The following is a 16,104-nucleotide window of genomic DNA, read 5'->3' as shown; positions in this document are numbered from 1 at the left end:
CATTCACAGTAAACTGACTGTCATTCATAGGTAAACAATAGAGATGAGCGAGCACCAAAATGCTCGAGTGCTCGTTACTCGAGTCGAACTTTCAGTGATGCTCGAGAGTTCGTTTCGAGTAACGAACCCCATTGAAGTCAATGGGCGACTCGAGCATTTTTGTATATCGCCGATGCTCGCTAAGGTTTTCATTTGTGAAAACCTGGGAAATTCAAGAAAGTGATGGGAACGACACAGAAACGGATAGGGCAGGCGAGGAGCTACATGTTGGGCTGCATCTCAAGTTCCCAGGTCCCACTATTAAGCCACAATAATGGCAAGAGTGAGACCCCCCCTCACTGTCAGCATAAAGATCGTTCTCCTTTGCCACAGCTGTAACAGCTGTGGCAGAGAAGAACGATGTTAGCCCATTGAATTCAATGGAGCCGGCAATACAGCCGGCTCCATTGAAAGCAATGGGCTGCCGGCGATCGCGGGATGAATTGTCGGGAAGGGCTTAAATATATAAGCCCTTCCCTGCAATTCATCCAGAAATGTGTAAAAGTAAAAAAAATATATACGCACCTTGTCCCGGCAGAACGATGTTAGCCCATTGAATTCAATGGAGCCGGCAATACAGCCGGCTCCATTGAAAGCAATGGGCTGCCGGCGATCGCGGGATGAATTGTCGGGAAGGGCTTAAATATATAAGCCCTTCCCTGCAATTCATCCAGAAATGTGTAAAAATAAAAAATAAAAATATATACTCACCTGGTCCCGGCAGACGGAGTTCAGCGCGGCCGGCGGCAGTCCTCCTGAACTGCTCTGAACAGCTGTGAGTAGTATTCAGCAGCCGGGGATTTAAAATCCCCGCCTGCTGAATGAGCTGCCTCTGATTGGTCACAGCCTGACCAATCAGAGGCAGCTCTCACTCACACCCATTCATGAATTCATGAATGGGTGAGTGAGTGCTGCCTCTGATTGGCTCAGGGGCAGCTCTCAGCTGAATGACAGCTGCTGAATACTACTCACAGCTGTTCAGAGCAGTTCAGGAGGACTGCCGCCGGCCGCGCTGAACTCCGTCTGCTGGGACCAGGTGAGTATAAATATTTTTTTTATTTTTACACATTTCTGGATGAATTGCAGGGAAGGGCTTATATATTTAAGCCCCTCCCGACAATTCATCCTGCGATCGCCGGCAGCCCATTGCTTTCAATGGAGCAAGCTGTATTGCCGGCTCCATTGAATTCAATGGTCAGTGCTCGTTTAATCGAGACGAGTACCGCGTGGTGCTCGTCTCGAGTAACGAGCATCTCGAGCACCCTAATACTCGAACGAGCATCAAGCTCGGATGAGTATGCTCGCTCATCTCTAGTAAACAACAGCATACTTACACAGGGTAATCGTCATTTGAGTTTTATGCTTACACGATCCAAAAGACAGACTTATTATTGTTCGTCATTCGGATCATGCAGGGATGGACATGGAACAATTAACGTTCAGATTCCCGTAATCCAGCAAGAATCTGAACGATAATCGTTTAGTGTAAAAGAGCCCTAAATCTGGTCATAATGATTTTTCTTTTCTATGAAATGAAGTATACTATTTTAATGAGGTCTACAAGACACAGTATTTATAGACAATTCCAGACACCTCCTAAATGCCTGATAACACCAAATGTACTCTCCTCATACCAAGACAGTGGAAATTACAGTTTATGTGCCTTAAAGACATAATATTTTGTACTTTGAATTCATACATTGTATTTCAAGTCAGCAAAAAGACAATGGACCATTCAAACATAAAACAAGAATCAATAGACACGCTTTGTTCCTTTTATGTATACACTGCTGTGTAGTGGTTTACCCATCCTGTATCTTAGGATTTTTCTGAATACCTTAAGTAGAACCTTAATCAGAAAAAAGAACACTGGAACTATTAACTAATTACTTTGCTTTACTTCACCCATCAGCATGAAATATTCTTTCCAGACAAAATATATTGCTCAATATATAACCAACCATCAATTAAAGTTTTTACATTAGTTCAAAAAAATTATAATACAGGTTGTACATATACAGGCCCTCAACTATGTCAACAGAAAAGTAGAAAAAAGTTAGGATTTTTTTGAAAGCAGAGCGTGGTTTACAACGTCGGCTTTGGGTTATTTTCTCTCTTATGCGTATACTGTTGTTTTATTCTGTAATTTTGTTTTACTTATGTATGTAATTTTGTTTTTTGCTATATATAAGACCTCCTGAGGGACATTCACATGTTTTTTTTCTTTTACATTTTTCCACTGTAGCTGGGGCATCCGTAGAAGCCCCAGTTACAGGGAAAAACATCCTCTGTAGTGAAATTAGTCACTGGCTGAGCTGGTCAGGGTCTAGTAGAACCCTGTAGTTCTGCTGTAGCAGGGAATCCTGGCAGTCACATGACCCCCCGGGCTCCTGTAGTGGAAGTTACACTTTCGCTTTCACTTTTCAGTACTCAGCATTCATTGGGCACTCTGTACTCGGGGAAGCAAAAGACAGAAAGGGTTAAAAATTAGAGATGAGCGAACCTACTCGGCCACGCCCCTTTTTCGCCCGAGCGCCGCGATTTTCGAGTACTTCCGTACTCGGGCGAAAAGATTCGGGGGGCGCCGTGGGTGAGTGGGGGGTTGCAGCGGGGAGTGAGGGGGAGAGGGAGAAAGAGAGGGCTCCCCCCTGTTCCCCGCTGCTACCCCCCGCTCTGCCACGCCTCCCTGCGCCCCCCGAATCTTTTCACCCGAGTACGGAAGTACTCGAAAATCGCGGTGCTCGATCGAGTAATTACTCAAAACGAGTATATTCGCTCATCTCTATTAAAAATCCATTCTGCCTTCTCTGGGTTATCAGCTGTCAATAGCAGCTGACAACCCATCCTGTCTCTGATTGATTGCAGAGCAGGAGGTTTAAATCCCCGCTGTAATTTTACATACAGCTGGGCTTTAAGCCCAGGGCCACGCGCCTTAATTTACTGTGCCTGATCCTAAATGGGTTAAACTGAATGTCGCACGATAAGCGAACAAATTATTGATCACTGTTAAGTTGCTGGCAGAGTTTACACTTGATAATAATGGTTCAATTCCGCGTAAACCAGCGACAATCTGAATGATAATTGTTCAGTGTAAAAGGGCCCTTACTTCTAGTTTTTCCCACAGATTATAGATGAATGTTGTTGTCCCAGCAGTGGGCACATTTTGTAATCTGCGTATTGTCAAGGGACCATACTATCAAGTAGAGATTGTCCAAAGTGGACAAACCCTTTAAGCTATGTCCTCACTAGAGATGAGCGAGCGTACTCGCTAAGGCAAATTACTTGAGCGAGTATTGCCTTTTGCGAGTACCTGCCCGCTTGTCTCAAAAGAATCGGGTGCCGGCGTGGGTGAGCGGTGAGTTGCGAGAGTGAGCAGAAGGGAGTGGGGGAGAGAGTGAGAGAGATCTCCCCCCGTTCCTTCCCGCCCCCCTCCGGCACCAGAATCTTTTGAGACGAGCAGGCAGGTACTCGCAAAAGGCAATACTCGATCGAGTAATTTGCCTTAGCGAGTATGCTCGCTCATCTCTAGGCCTCACCCAATTCCATTCTCATTTTCCATTTGCGGCGTTCATTGAGTAATTTCCTTAAATTAATAATGATAATAAATAATAGTATTGATCTTTATATTGTATGTTGTTCTTAGGGTGGGAAGTCATACACAGGACCCTGTGGAGGACGTGATTGCAGTGGAGGATGTCAGTGTTACCCAGAAAAAGGCACCCGAGTAAGTACCATGATTACTACACAATAACTGTGTATAATATTACCGTACTGCTACTGAATAAAGACTACTATACAAAGATTAATATTACCACCATGCACTGACCATATAGTGGTAAATATCAGTTCCACACAGATGCTCTGCAGACTATATATGTGATTACAGTACAGCTATAACCATTATATTCAGATATTTAGTGACTTACAGGTTACATAGTAACTGGCTGGAATTATTCACTTTTTCTCATCTTTATAGAAAAAGTGTCAGGTGCCATTAAATAGAATGTGACCCACGCTATAATGAAGCATACCAAGCAAAAGAAAGAGAAAAGGCAGTGTGTAGAAAAGCCATAAAGTACATGTAGATACCAAAAAAATACACAACTTTATTACTGTACCAGAAACATGTTAAGATGACCTAAAAAGCACTATGTGCAATAAATGCCTGACCCAATATATGCAATTGGAGTAACATCCCCACATAATGACACAAATATGTCACAATAATGAATTGTTGTAACCCCAGCTGATCAAGTATTGATTATCTATCCTGAGGATAGGTCATCAACAGTATTTACCTGAAAAAGCCCTTTATGCCCCGAATGCCCCTGCATATCGATAACCTATGCGATGGTGCAAATTTTCATGCTAATCATGTCAAACCCATCATTTGTTGCTGATGAGAATCTATCCTAGTAAATTAACAGTTTTTCAAACTTGTTGAAAACTTTTTAAAAAGTTTTCTTTGCTGAATAATGATAGAATTGTACTTTATTGCAGTAATGCAGGTAATGTCTGTCTACCAGCAAATGCTTCAGTGATATTTGGTTTGTTGGAACAGTTTCCAAATGGTAGAATCAATCTGAGAGAGCAAACATAGGAATATAATGTAATGTATTCTGTATATGTATGGATGTATAACTGCAATAGCAGCAACAATGTGAATTCTTAAAAAGCAGTAAACGCTGATTGTGAAGCAACAATGACAGTGTCACAAAGGCATGCATTTGACATTTTTCACTGATTCTCTAGTTTGGCCTTAGAGTTTGACTTTCACTGACCAGTGCATTACTGTGCAGCCTTTGTTGACCTTAAAATCGTATTTCCTACCATTTTAAACAAGTGAACCTTGTATACTTGAATGATGTTACCATTTTTCATTATTATAAACTAACTGGCCTTTTTCCTGAGCTATTTACCATGACTTTTTCATAAATTTGTTTCTCAACAAGGAGAGAAGACAGTAAAAATAAATGTCTGTGTTGTACTATAATATCTTACAGCTGAGAAACCACTTTATGTTATATGCCTTGGGTAGACTGATTTCTATGAGGCTGTATATTGACATCTGACATTTATACGTACAGATCATATTAGGGAGATTTGCTAAGCTAAATTCACTTGAACTCTGACTCAAAGGCATCATAAAAGTAGCATACAGTACATGCTTTGCACGACATTTCTTATGTCCTCTAGGCACTTTTTGCATCTTTCTCAATATGGTTATGGGGAGTTCCTTAATGGAAAATATGCATGTCTTAGCAGGAAGGGAGCTTGACCAACCAACAGGTGGTGTAAAGTTAGAAAAAGTGTCTAAAGAGGCACAAAATGTATCATATACTATGAGCCACTGTGATAGATTTGGCAATTTTTTAGACTGCCCGGTCTAAGTTTACACTGCCTAATAGACAGAATTAATAAATTGCCCCATTGTTCTGTATATTTCTCTTTGACCATTTAAAACAACCTATTCTTTCATATCTTGAATTTATTTTAAACCATCTGACTCTGAGTGAGTGGTGACAGTGTAACATTTGTGGCATGCGGGACTCTTGCTTTCTTGGCACATTATTCATCGCTATCAGCACAGCACAAGCTTTGTAACATCACTATCTCCAAAACTAATTCATGGAATTCTGCTAGAGGAAATTAACACAACCCACATGACTTTCTGAAACTGGAACATAAAATAGTTAATTATTCAAATGTTCAAGTTTTATTTGCATTATAGAGTTAACTTCATCATTGCGATTTATTAATATAAGACTGAACAACAAACAGTCAACAGCAGTTTCATTTTAAAAAAATCAGAACATTTTATTTAAATTACATTTTTAGATACAAATACCGCTTAATTTCTACAGATTTATACATGTCTGAGCATAATATACATAAAATGTATCATTACCCCACCCAAACAAAGCAATTAATCATAACTATATTTAAAACAAATCATAATCTCACCAATCGCCCACCCACAAAAAATTAGACATATAAAAAAAACCTAACCTTCTACTTAACCGTCTACACTTTATTACCTCTCTACTTCACCTCTACTTCCTCAAATTTCCTCAAACTTAGTCAAGCTGTCTCTTTTTTGATATATCCAATTTTCCAAGGCTATAACCTCTCTTATCTTTGCGACAAAATCTTCAACTGTTGGGGGGGGGGGGGCAGGCTTCATCCAGCAGGCAATAATCAGCTTCCATGCCTGATACAATGCCTTTTAAATTCCCCAAACAGTATTAACAATACCCAATATACAAATTCTGGGATTAAAACCATTATTGATGAGATATATTTTTTTATTTATCTCTAATACCCCATTACAAAATGCACTCAATTTTATACAGTACCAGACCATATGGCCTCAATCTTTCCCATTTTACTTTATCTTTATTGGGAATTGCTCAGAGACCATCTGTCTATATAAATAGGATTTTGCACCCTTTGAAGCTCTAGCATGCCCAAGAAAATTCACAAAAGAGTGTTGAACCATAAGCGAAGATACTGACCGGGCCTGAGCAGCAAATGTATATCGTAACTGAAGGAACTGGAGAAAATAACTATGGGAAACATCATGAAGCTCCTTCAGATAAGAGTGAGACCAGAGAGTAACCGGCTTCCTTTGTGAGGTGGAGATTGAATAAATGTCTATAAACTAATGGTGATTGCCTGGCTGGGCTGTCCCACCTCCCAGCCAACCATTCTGCACATACACAGTCAGAGAAGTGCTCCTGTCAGCCCTCAGCGCCAAAATGACAGTGAGCATGCACCAGCAAAAGAATCAAGTGGGTCAGGGCTGACGCTGTGACGTCACCCCGTTCCCGTTGCCAAGCTGGAGCTGGTGTGCCGTGACAGTGCATCCCTGTAAGGCTTTCAGGACCCACATTCTGGAAACCTCTCTGTTACTGACAGATTAGAGCTTAACCTATCATACTTTTATGACCTGTCTAATTCATGTTAAATAGGTTTTCCGAGTTGTCTAATTTTGGTAAATCCAGTCCCCCCTGCAGTAAAATAACAAATAAGCATATACTTACCTCCTCTCCCTGCTCCCACTGTGTTTCATAATTTATAAGCTGTGGGAAATGTTCTGTGACAGTCTTACAAGTGAGACACATGCAAGGAAGTCCTTGTCTCCTCACAAGCTGGAACTTTGTCCTATTGGCAGAAGTGTTCAGTAGTTTGCTTCCCAGAATAAACAAATATTTAGGAATTGCAAATTCTTCCGTGACATATTATGACATTAATGAAGCATCAAAAGTGAAATACAATTGATGTTGAATTCTTACATTCTAGCCCACTTAGTTAAGTGCAAGTTAATAAGTTCACATGAATTGTCATGCTTTGACGTAAATATAGTGCATTTTAGTGTTTATTCAACTGCATAGCATTCCCTAAGAAAAGGTCATTTCAGGAAAAAGCTTACAATATATTTGCTGTTTAATGATGTAGTCTGGTAAATCTTAGTGTGCTGTTTTTCTATTGCTTAAATTATTGCCTGTTCTGTATTCAAGTGGACAGCCCACTTTTTGAACTTAGCTAGGCTGGCAATTATCTGATATTGCAAGCAAAGGTGCAAGTGGACACAAATGTTGAAGTTTAGTATTATAAAGGTATTTTCTAGGAGTAAACTATTGATAATGTATCTTCAAAATAGGTCACTAAATAGCAGATTGGTAGGGGTCTGATGACTGGGACCCCCACAATCAGCTGCTTAAACCACTGTGTGCCAGAAGTAGCACCGCTCTACACACTGTGCAGTTACCTAAAATGGTAATTAAAGCACCTTTAACCCCTTGAGTGGCGGGTTTCCTACCACCCTGTCGTGCCCACCAGGGCAGGTTTTTTAAAATGGTCTAATCATTGAATTTCAACTAATTTTGCAGTTGCATCTCAAGACCCATAACTTTTTCATTTTTCCATTGACACGGCCATATAAGGGCTTGTTTTTTGCGGGACAAGTTGTGATTTTTTAAACGGGGGAGGAAAAAAAGAAATGGGGAAAAAAGAAAAAAAGGGGCCATGTCATTAAGGGGTTAAATAATGTATTAACTTCCTTCTCTGGGTCATTACGACGCATGGATACCACATGTGTGATTGTATTTTTGATTTTTTTACAAAGTAAAGGGAGACAAGTGTTTTTATAATTTTTTAAATAATTTTTTCCCTTTTTTTTTTTTTTTTTTAATTTTTTTTTTGTCCCTTTAGGGGACTTCCACAGGGACCCATCAGGACCCCTGATCACATTCCGGGGGTCCGATGGTGACAGCCCTTTACATGCTGCAGTGACAGCTCTTTACATGCTGCAGTCACATAGACTGTAGCATGTAAAGGGTTAACACAGCAGAGATCGGAGGTTTTCTCTGATCTCTGCTGTAAGAGCTGGGACCTAGCTGTCCTCTGACAGCCAAGCACTAGCTCTCCCTGCCACAGAGACCATCGGCTTGCTTCTGACAAGCTGATGGTCTCTATGGCAACCTGTAAACAAAGCAGGAGATTGTCGGCATATCGGCAATATCTTCTGCTGGTTTTTCAAAGCCCTTGCTTTGTTCTCTGTGGGTCTGTGCAGGCAGAGCACAATGTCACAGCTTGTGGCATTGTGCTCTGCAGCTCCCATAGTGATACATAGCCCGGAAATCTTCCGGGCTATGTCGCTATGAGCAGTGGAGCTTGTCCCGGAAAATTTCCGGGCGTGCCACTCAAGGGGTTAAATCAACTATCTCACCAAAATACATTTAGGTGTTTATCTGTCAGTGTAATCCTGCCTGTGATGTTAGGGAGATGACTGCTGCAAAATTTTCTGTGCAGAAAGGAAGTAAGAGACTAATATTAAGGCCCTGTTACACGCAACAAGTATAGCTCAAAATTCGTCCAAACGCCCGAAAATGAGCGATAATCGTTACATGTAAACACAGGCATCGTGCACTTTACGTTTGAACGATGGATTTTACTTCACATGAAATCCATCGTTCAGGCGCTGAAAGACTGAGCAAATACATTCCATTTGAATGCATTTCACTCTTCTTTCAAAAGACTGCAGAATGTTCTCCTTGCGGCATGTTTACATTCTGGGCTCTGCAAACAACTCCTAGAGGTCCTTTTACATGTAACGAAGATGATAAAATGTTATTGGCCCCTAACACATTTTGCAAATACATTGCTAAATCTTTCAATCTTTAAGCTGTTTGAAAGATTATCTGTGCGTGTAAAATGACCTTAGGACTCTGTTGTCAGTTTAAAAAAAGGATGGATTAAAAAAAAAAAAGAGAGTGACCAAACATTTAAAAAAAAATCTTTAAAAATATGTTTAACCCTTTGCAATCCAATTTTGGATTCAGGGTTTCCTAGGGGGCTTTCTCTTTCTGCCATTATACAATGGCGCCACCTGCTGGCTAGAGCTAATACTGCAGTAAGGGACATGCTGGAGAGGCTTCCGATAATAGAGCGGCCAGTAATATACAGTAAGAGTACCCTGCTGGACGTCTTCTGACATCGGAGCTGTATAGCCTTCAATCAGAATGTCTTCAGACATCAGACAGTGGATTGGAAAGGGTTAACCAAAAAATTGGGTTTTTGTAATAGGACACTTTCTGATCACAATCCCTTTAACTTCCAGGGCTGTACATATGTAATACACAGATGATTTAAAATACTATGAATAAACAATAAAAACAAGCAAGTTAAATTAGCATGAGTGTACTAAGTGGTAGACTTATGGATGACATGAACTTGGCCCTGTGTTTTCCCTGTCCTGTTCATATCTTGAATTAACATTTTGACGTGAACCATAAGCAACAACTGAACTATAACTGTTTTTTAATATTAAGTTTTAACATTTCTTTCCTTTAGATTTTACCAGTTTTGTACAATTTAATATTTAGGTAGATCGTTGAATTAAGTGTCCTGGATTCAAGAAGGAATGAAAAGTAAAATTAAAACTAAAAGATAGAGGGTCGCAATTACTAACATATGTCCATCTAGTTCAGCCTAATACCCCCACCCCACTCCCCAATGTTGATCCAGAGGAAGACAAAAACAAATACATAGAAACCAATTTTCCTCATTTAGGTAAAGAAAATTCTTCCTGATTCCAAGGGTGTCAATCGCAATAATCCCTGGATTAACAACCCTTTGGAAGTAATTAGTGACTATAACATGTAATATTGTAATACCCAAGAAAGGCCCCTCTTAAACTCTTTTAGTGAGTTCACCATCACAACATCCTCAGGCAGAGAGTTCCATAGTCTCACTGCACTTACAGTAAAGAATCCCCTTTTATGTTGGTGTAGAAACCTGTTTTCCTCTAGATGTAGAGGATGCCCCCTTGTTACAGTCACAGTCCTGGGTACAAATAGATGTTGGCAAAGATCTCTGTATTGTCCCCTGATGTATTTATACATAGTTATGAGGTTGCCCAACAGCTATCTTTTTTCTAAAGTAAATAGTCCAAATTTTGATAACCTCTTTGGGTATTGTAGTCCCATTCCATTTTTTAATTTAGTTGCCAGTCTTTGAACCCGCTCAAACTTTGATATGCCCTCCTTGAGCATCGGTGCCCAAAACTGTACTGTGTGACATGTAAAAAGGAAGAACAATGTTCTCGTCATGCGCCCCTAGACCTCTTTTGATGCACCAATGATCCTATTTACCTGGGCAGCAGCGGCCTGACACTGGATGCTCCAGCTAAGTTTATAGTTAACTAAAATACCCAAGTCCTTTTGCATGTCAGTTTGGCCCAGGGGTTTCCCATTTAGTGTGTAATGGTAAGGTGTATTTTCCCTGCCCAGGTGCGAAACTTTACATTTCTCAGTGTTAAACCTCATTTGCTACTTTTCTGTCCAATCCTCCAACTTATCCTGAATCTCTTGCAACTGCATTCTGTCCTCTCCTGTGTTACTTGAATAATTTTGTATCATCTGCAAATATTGATATTTTACTGTACAATCCTTCTACTCCACTATGGTAGTAATGGTGACCCAATCAGAGTTTGTACAATTTATAACCATCCTTTGCTTTCTATCACTCAGCCAGTTACTTACCCACTTACACACAATCTCACCCAAATCAAGCATTCTCATTTTATACACCAACCTTTTTTGTGGCACAGTATCAAACACTTTGAAAAAGTCCAGATACACAAGATCCAGTGACTCTCCCCGGTCCAGTCTAGAACTTACCTCCTCATAGAAGCTGATCAGATTGGTTTGACAGGAGCGATCTCTCATAAACCCGTGTTGATATGTAGTTATACAGCTATTTTCCTGGAGGTACTCTAGGATAGCATCTCTTAGAAACCCTTCAAACATTTTACCCACAATAGAAGCAAGATTTACCAGCCTGTAATTTCTGGGCTCACCTTCCAACCATTGAGTTTTATCTAATGGATATTAAAGGGGTTATGCAGGTCCTACATTTTTTTAATCGGTGGCAGAAAAAACATTTAAAAAATGATACACCTGATCCCTTGAGACAGTACCTGGTCTCCTGCTGCCCTCTACATTCTGCTGCAGTGATGAAATTTACAAGCTTCCATGCAGAAGCTCTGTAAAATGCCATGATTAATTAATAATGCTGCTGCACCAAAATTTATTATTACATTTATGAAATGTATAAAGATTGATAGATTTGTATTTCATTGTTTCAACTAGTATATTCGGATGTTTTCTTTGCTTTTCTCCTGTAACAATATTACCCTTGTTAATAAATGGGTGTGGAATGTATGAGATTGTGAATCACAGTCTTTGGTTCATGGATCGCATGTTTCTGGCAGAACAATTTGCATCATCTGCATGCTCATCAGGGACACAGCTCTATGTTTGAAGGCATCTGTTTCACAAGCTGGAGGTTGATCGGACTAGTGGAAAATTCATAAAACATGCATATGTCTGCAAAATTAGTCACACACAGATGTAAATGTGCATCTGCATCGTCACGTCCCTTATGGCTAAACTTCTTTTGGTGTCAATGTAACAAGGAAATACTTACATTGTGGAGGGGGGTCCAAAATCCAGAGACTGCTAGTGAAGATACTCCAAAATCCCTCAATGCAAATTACATTATCAGCATAAGGTTATGTTCACACATGGTGTTTCTGCAACAGAATGATCATCCAGATACATGTATTCCAACACTCCTTTTGCTGTGGGTATGTCATTGTAAAAGTTTGCATACTGGTGTCTTTTTATGCTTCTTAATATACCCCACAAGCCTGTGCTAGAGCTTGCATGCATTTCCTAAGCTTGTGTAAAACCTGACGATCTTTGATATCCTAGCAAAATTTAAGAATGTTGGGCCGGTGTTACGCGGCCGAGAAATTTGCACAAGATTTGTGCATTGCAATACGCACCAATCTCGCCCAAATATGAACCCCATTCGTTTGAAGGGGTCATACACGTGAGCGATGTTTTCCTGCATAGGGAAACATATTGCAGCATGTTCTATCTTCATGCAATATCGCCCATTGTTTTCAATGCTGCCGACCCCATTGAAAGCAATGGGAGTACTCTGTGATCGTCTGGCACGGCTGTGACAGCTGCTGCGGGAATAAGGGGAATCCCTGCAGTGATGTGCGGCTGTTTTCACAAGAACACGCCTCATATCCCAGGGGTTTTCACATGGATAATGAGGGCGATATCGCCCTCGCCCATGTAAAAGTAGCCTAACACAGAGTATCTTGTGATATTACTAAATGCTCGCTTTTCTGGATTTTCAAGTGCCCAAGTAGATTCTTTTAAAGGATTAATTTGGCCCAGTAAAAAAAAACTGAAGCAAATCGAGAGCATTCAGTTTTTTTTAAAACCCTTTGAAAGTTTTACTTTCGTTTTCCTCTGCCTCTCTGCTCTAAAAGCAAAACAGATAGACAGAAAGGTTTAACGGAGGCGAAACACCAGTGTGAACTCACTACTTCATTCTTTTTCTGCCTCAAAAACGGAATAGAGATGGATAGACTCAATGGAGGCAAAACGCTAGTGTGAAAGGGGCCTTACTCTGCTGAAAGCCTGAAACACACCCACATTAATAACGGCTGCAAGTTGATTAAGGGTGCTGTTACATAACCGCTGTTAATGCTTGTTGTAGCGCTAACTGCAGCAATAGCCAGGCTTGGTATTGTAGGCAAAATTTCCACTGAAATGAATGAAAACTTGGCCTGCAGTACCAAGTCTGGCCACTGCAGTGAGAACTGAGCTGTCTGCTTCCTGCAGAAATCAGCTCATTGTATAAGCACAGTGACTCAGAAAACAGCTGATCAGCGGGGTTTTCAGGTGACAGACCCCTGCCTATTTATTATCGATGGCTTATCCTGCTGATAGGCGATCTGTAGTTTACAACTGGACAACCTCTTTGAACTCGCTACTTTTGATATAGTTGTGGATAAATTGCATTCTACAGCATTTGTCTATGCTGCTCACTGTTAGCAGAAAGTTTTTATCCACACGGAGGTCTAGAGATTGATAGAGTATTGGATAAAACATAAAGGTTAATAAGCTGCCTCAATGCCATAGACTGATGTTACATCTGCAGTTAGTGCGGCCGAGATAAAACACCTTTCCTCATCAATACTTGTGGCTACAGTATGTACTGTAAGTTGTTTTTTATATGCAGTGTCATGTATTATTTTAACAGCAAGCAATTATAAAAATGTCACTAAGCATATTTTTAATGTTTATAGTCTCTGGAAAAAGAGTATCTCACCAAAATCACATGTGCATATAATGGATTATTGTGTTGTTTAGACTTAGGCCGCCTGCACACGGCCGAATCAGATCCAGCAGCGAGAATTCTCGCCGCGGAACCCGACCCGAGCGCCTGCAGAGAGCAGTGCGTACTCACCTGCGCCCCGCAGCTCCGGATCTTTCATGTGCCGGCTGCCGGGCAGCCGGCTTATGCGCTGACCGGAGCCGGCGGCCGGTGAGTGACGTTTCTGTGCGGCGCTCTGCCTAGGATTGCGTTTGCTAACGCAATCCTATGGCAGCTTCCAAGGGCAGAAATTCCGTGGGAAATCCTGCCGCGAAATTTCCGCCCGTCTGCAAGCGGCCTTATTGTTGGTTGTTTCATTAAAGAGGACCTGTCATGTCCTAAAGTCAAGCGAAAGAGAGTGTGGTAAAATACTGGTGTGAAGGCGCAACTTTCCTCCCTATCTCTCTGCCACATACAGGACCTCTGGCACATCAAAAAACCTTGGAAGTTGTGTTACCCCCAGGCATCCTGTCATATTTAATCCAGCCGAACTGATGAAGGGGCTCGACCCCGAAACACGTTTTTATTCACTTGCTGCTTCTTTATGTTGTTAAATAATAAAAAAGAAGTGCTTTCATATCGCATCTTGGACCTTTAGCCTTCAACTAGCTTAGAGTGTTGCACCTTCACACCAGTATTTTACCACACTCTCTTTTGCTATACTCACGTTGTCTGGTTGGCGGCAACTCCATCATTTGAAACACTTCGTACTCCAGAACCATTTCACCACTCTCACTGGGTCTTGCTCTATCCTCCATTTTTATCTTTGTTACTCAGATGTCCCAAAGTCAGCTTGGCTGGCTGCATAGCCCTGCTGACTTTGTCGTCACTTTTTTTCCTCCCCTTCATTTGGCCGTATGGGCTCTCCATAAATCTGGTTTCCAATGCTGTGAATCTGCCAAGTGAGTGGTCCCCACGACTCACGGTCCAACATCATCCATTGTCAGTGGGGACTGCCCTCTTGACAGATTCACAGCTCATACAAGTGAATGCAGGTATGAACAAAGCCAGCAGGGTGGCATCTGCAGTGCTATTATGCAGCCAGCCTCGCTGTCCTTACGCTATGACAAGGCCTCTTTAGGCCTCGTTCACACGAGCGCTGTCTGTGCGCATTAGAGGCTAATGCTTGGTGCATGCAAAGATAAGACCTGACTTATCTTTGGTGCGTGCTTTCCATACACTCCTATAGGAGCTGGAAAGCACGCACCACGCACCCCAGATCGTGTGAACAGGCTAATTGAAGTAGCTAGAATTAACCCATTCACGCATTCTTTAGAGCAGTATAGCCAAAATCTTTGCACGCAGCTATACTGTACTAAACAGCGCTGATGCGAACGATCCCTTACATAGAGCTGCTTACCATAAGGATTAAATGCATCCTGAAAACAACAACAATCTTGTTTATTAGCATGTATCTCTTTGAGCCAGGAGGAATGTGAATGTACTGTGTCTTGTTAATGCCTTAGAGAATGTACAAGAACTGAAAACTATTTCCCACATAGAGCCTCACTGCAGTTCTATGGGTGTGGTGGGCCTGTTTTTCATGTTGTCTGGCACAGTTTTGGAAATGTGGTGATTGGTTCTTAAAAGATCTTCTCAAACAGAGGCTTCGATCATAGCTCTCAGAAAACGTTAATGCTGTCATTGTCTATGTTTTGTCTGTGTTTATTTTTGTTCTATGCTCATGCACCATAAAGACTTTCTCATGACATTTGCAGCAGTGTATCTAGAACTCCCAGACTGATCATCTTTGACCCTAAAAAAACTGTAATGAAAAGGAAGTTCAAGGCGGAAAACTTCATATTATAATATTTTGAGATAAAATTCATTTGAGATTTTTATTATGGTGTCTCCTCTTTATATGCGGTTTACAGAAAATTGACATAGTTTAGCTTCCTTTCTGGACATTTCTCTAGTTTATTGCAGAAAAGCACTTTATTTTGCTAATGTAGAAAAAGCAACAAAAGGCTTACTTCACACATGGGAGCAGATTTCCTGAACCCCAACTGTCAGTTTTCTGGCATATAAAAAATGCACATTTTGGTGCATGGCATCTTAATATAAATACTATGACATATACTTGATTTATATGCATAATCTTTTTTAATTCTTACTTTCAAGGCTTTTTCATACGAGTGCCATCCACGCAGTATAGCATTGTGCAAAGCTCGCGGCTATATTAGTCTAAATATCGTGTGAACGGGCTAATTCCAGCTACTTGAAAGTAGGCCGTTCACACGATCCGAGTTGCATGCTTTCCAGTTCCCATAGGAGCCTATGGAAAGCACACAGCAAAGATAGGACAGGCCCTATCTGTGCGCG

The 16,104-nt window shown here is 41.0% G+C and overlaps 1 protein-coding gene across 1 annotated transcript in view; it reads left to right on the top strand.

Annotated features, from left to right (window-relative positions):
* COL4A2 (collagen type IV alpha 2 chain) overlaps positions 1-16,104 on the top strand; it is a 189,040-nt gene that overhangs the window by 39,302 nt on the left and 133,634 nt on the right. Inside the window, exon 4 of the mRNA XM_066579857.1 lies at positions 3,683-3,763. Within this exon, the coding sequence (XP_066435954.1) occupies positions 3,683-3,763 (81 nt within the window). The remainder of the gene's footprint in view (positions 1-3,682; positions 3,764-16,104) is intronic.

The sequence above is a fragment of the Eleutherodactylus coqui genome, chromosome 1 (assembly GCF_035609145.1).
Source record: "Eleutherodactylus coqui strain aEleCoq1 chromosome 1, aEleCoq1.hap1, whole genome shotgun sequence".
NCBI classification, from domain to species: domain Eukaryota; kingdom Metazoa; phylum Chordata; class Amphibia; order Anura; family Eleutherodactylidae; genus Eleutherodactylus; species Eleutherodactylus coqui.
This window is presented reverse-complemented; position numbering and strand designations above follow the sequence as displayed.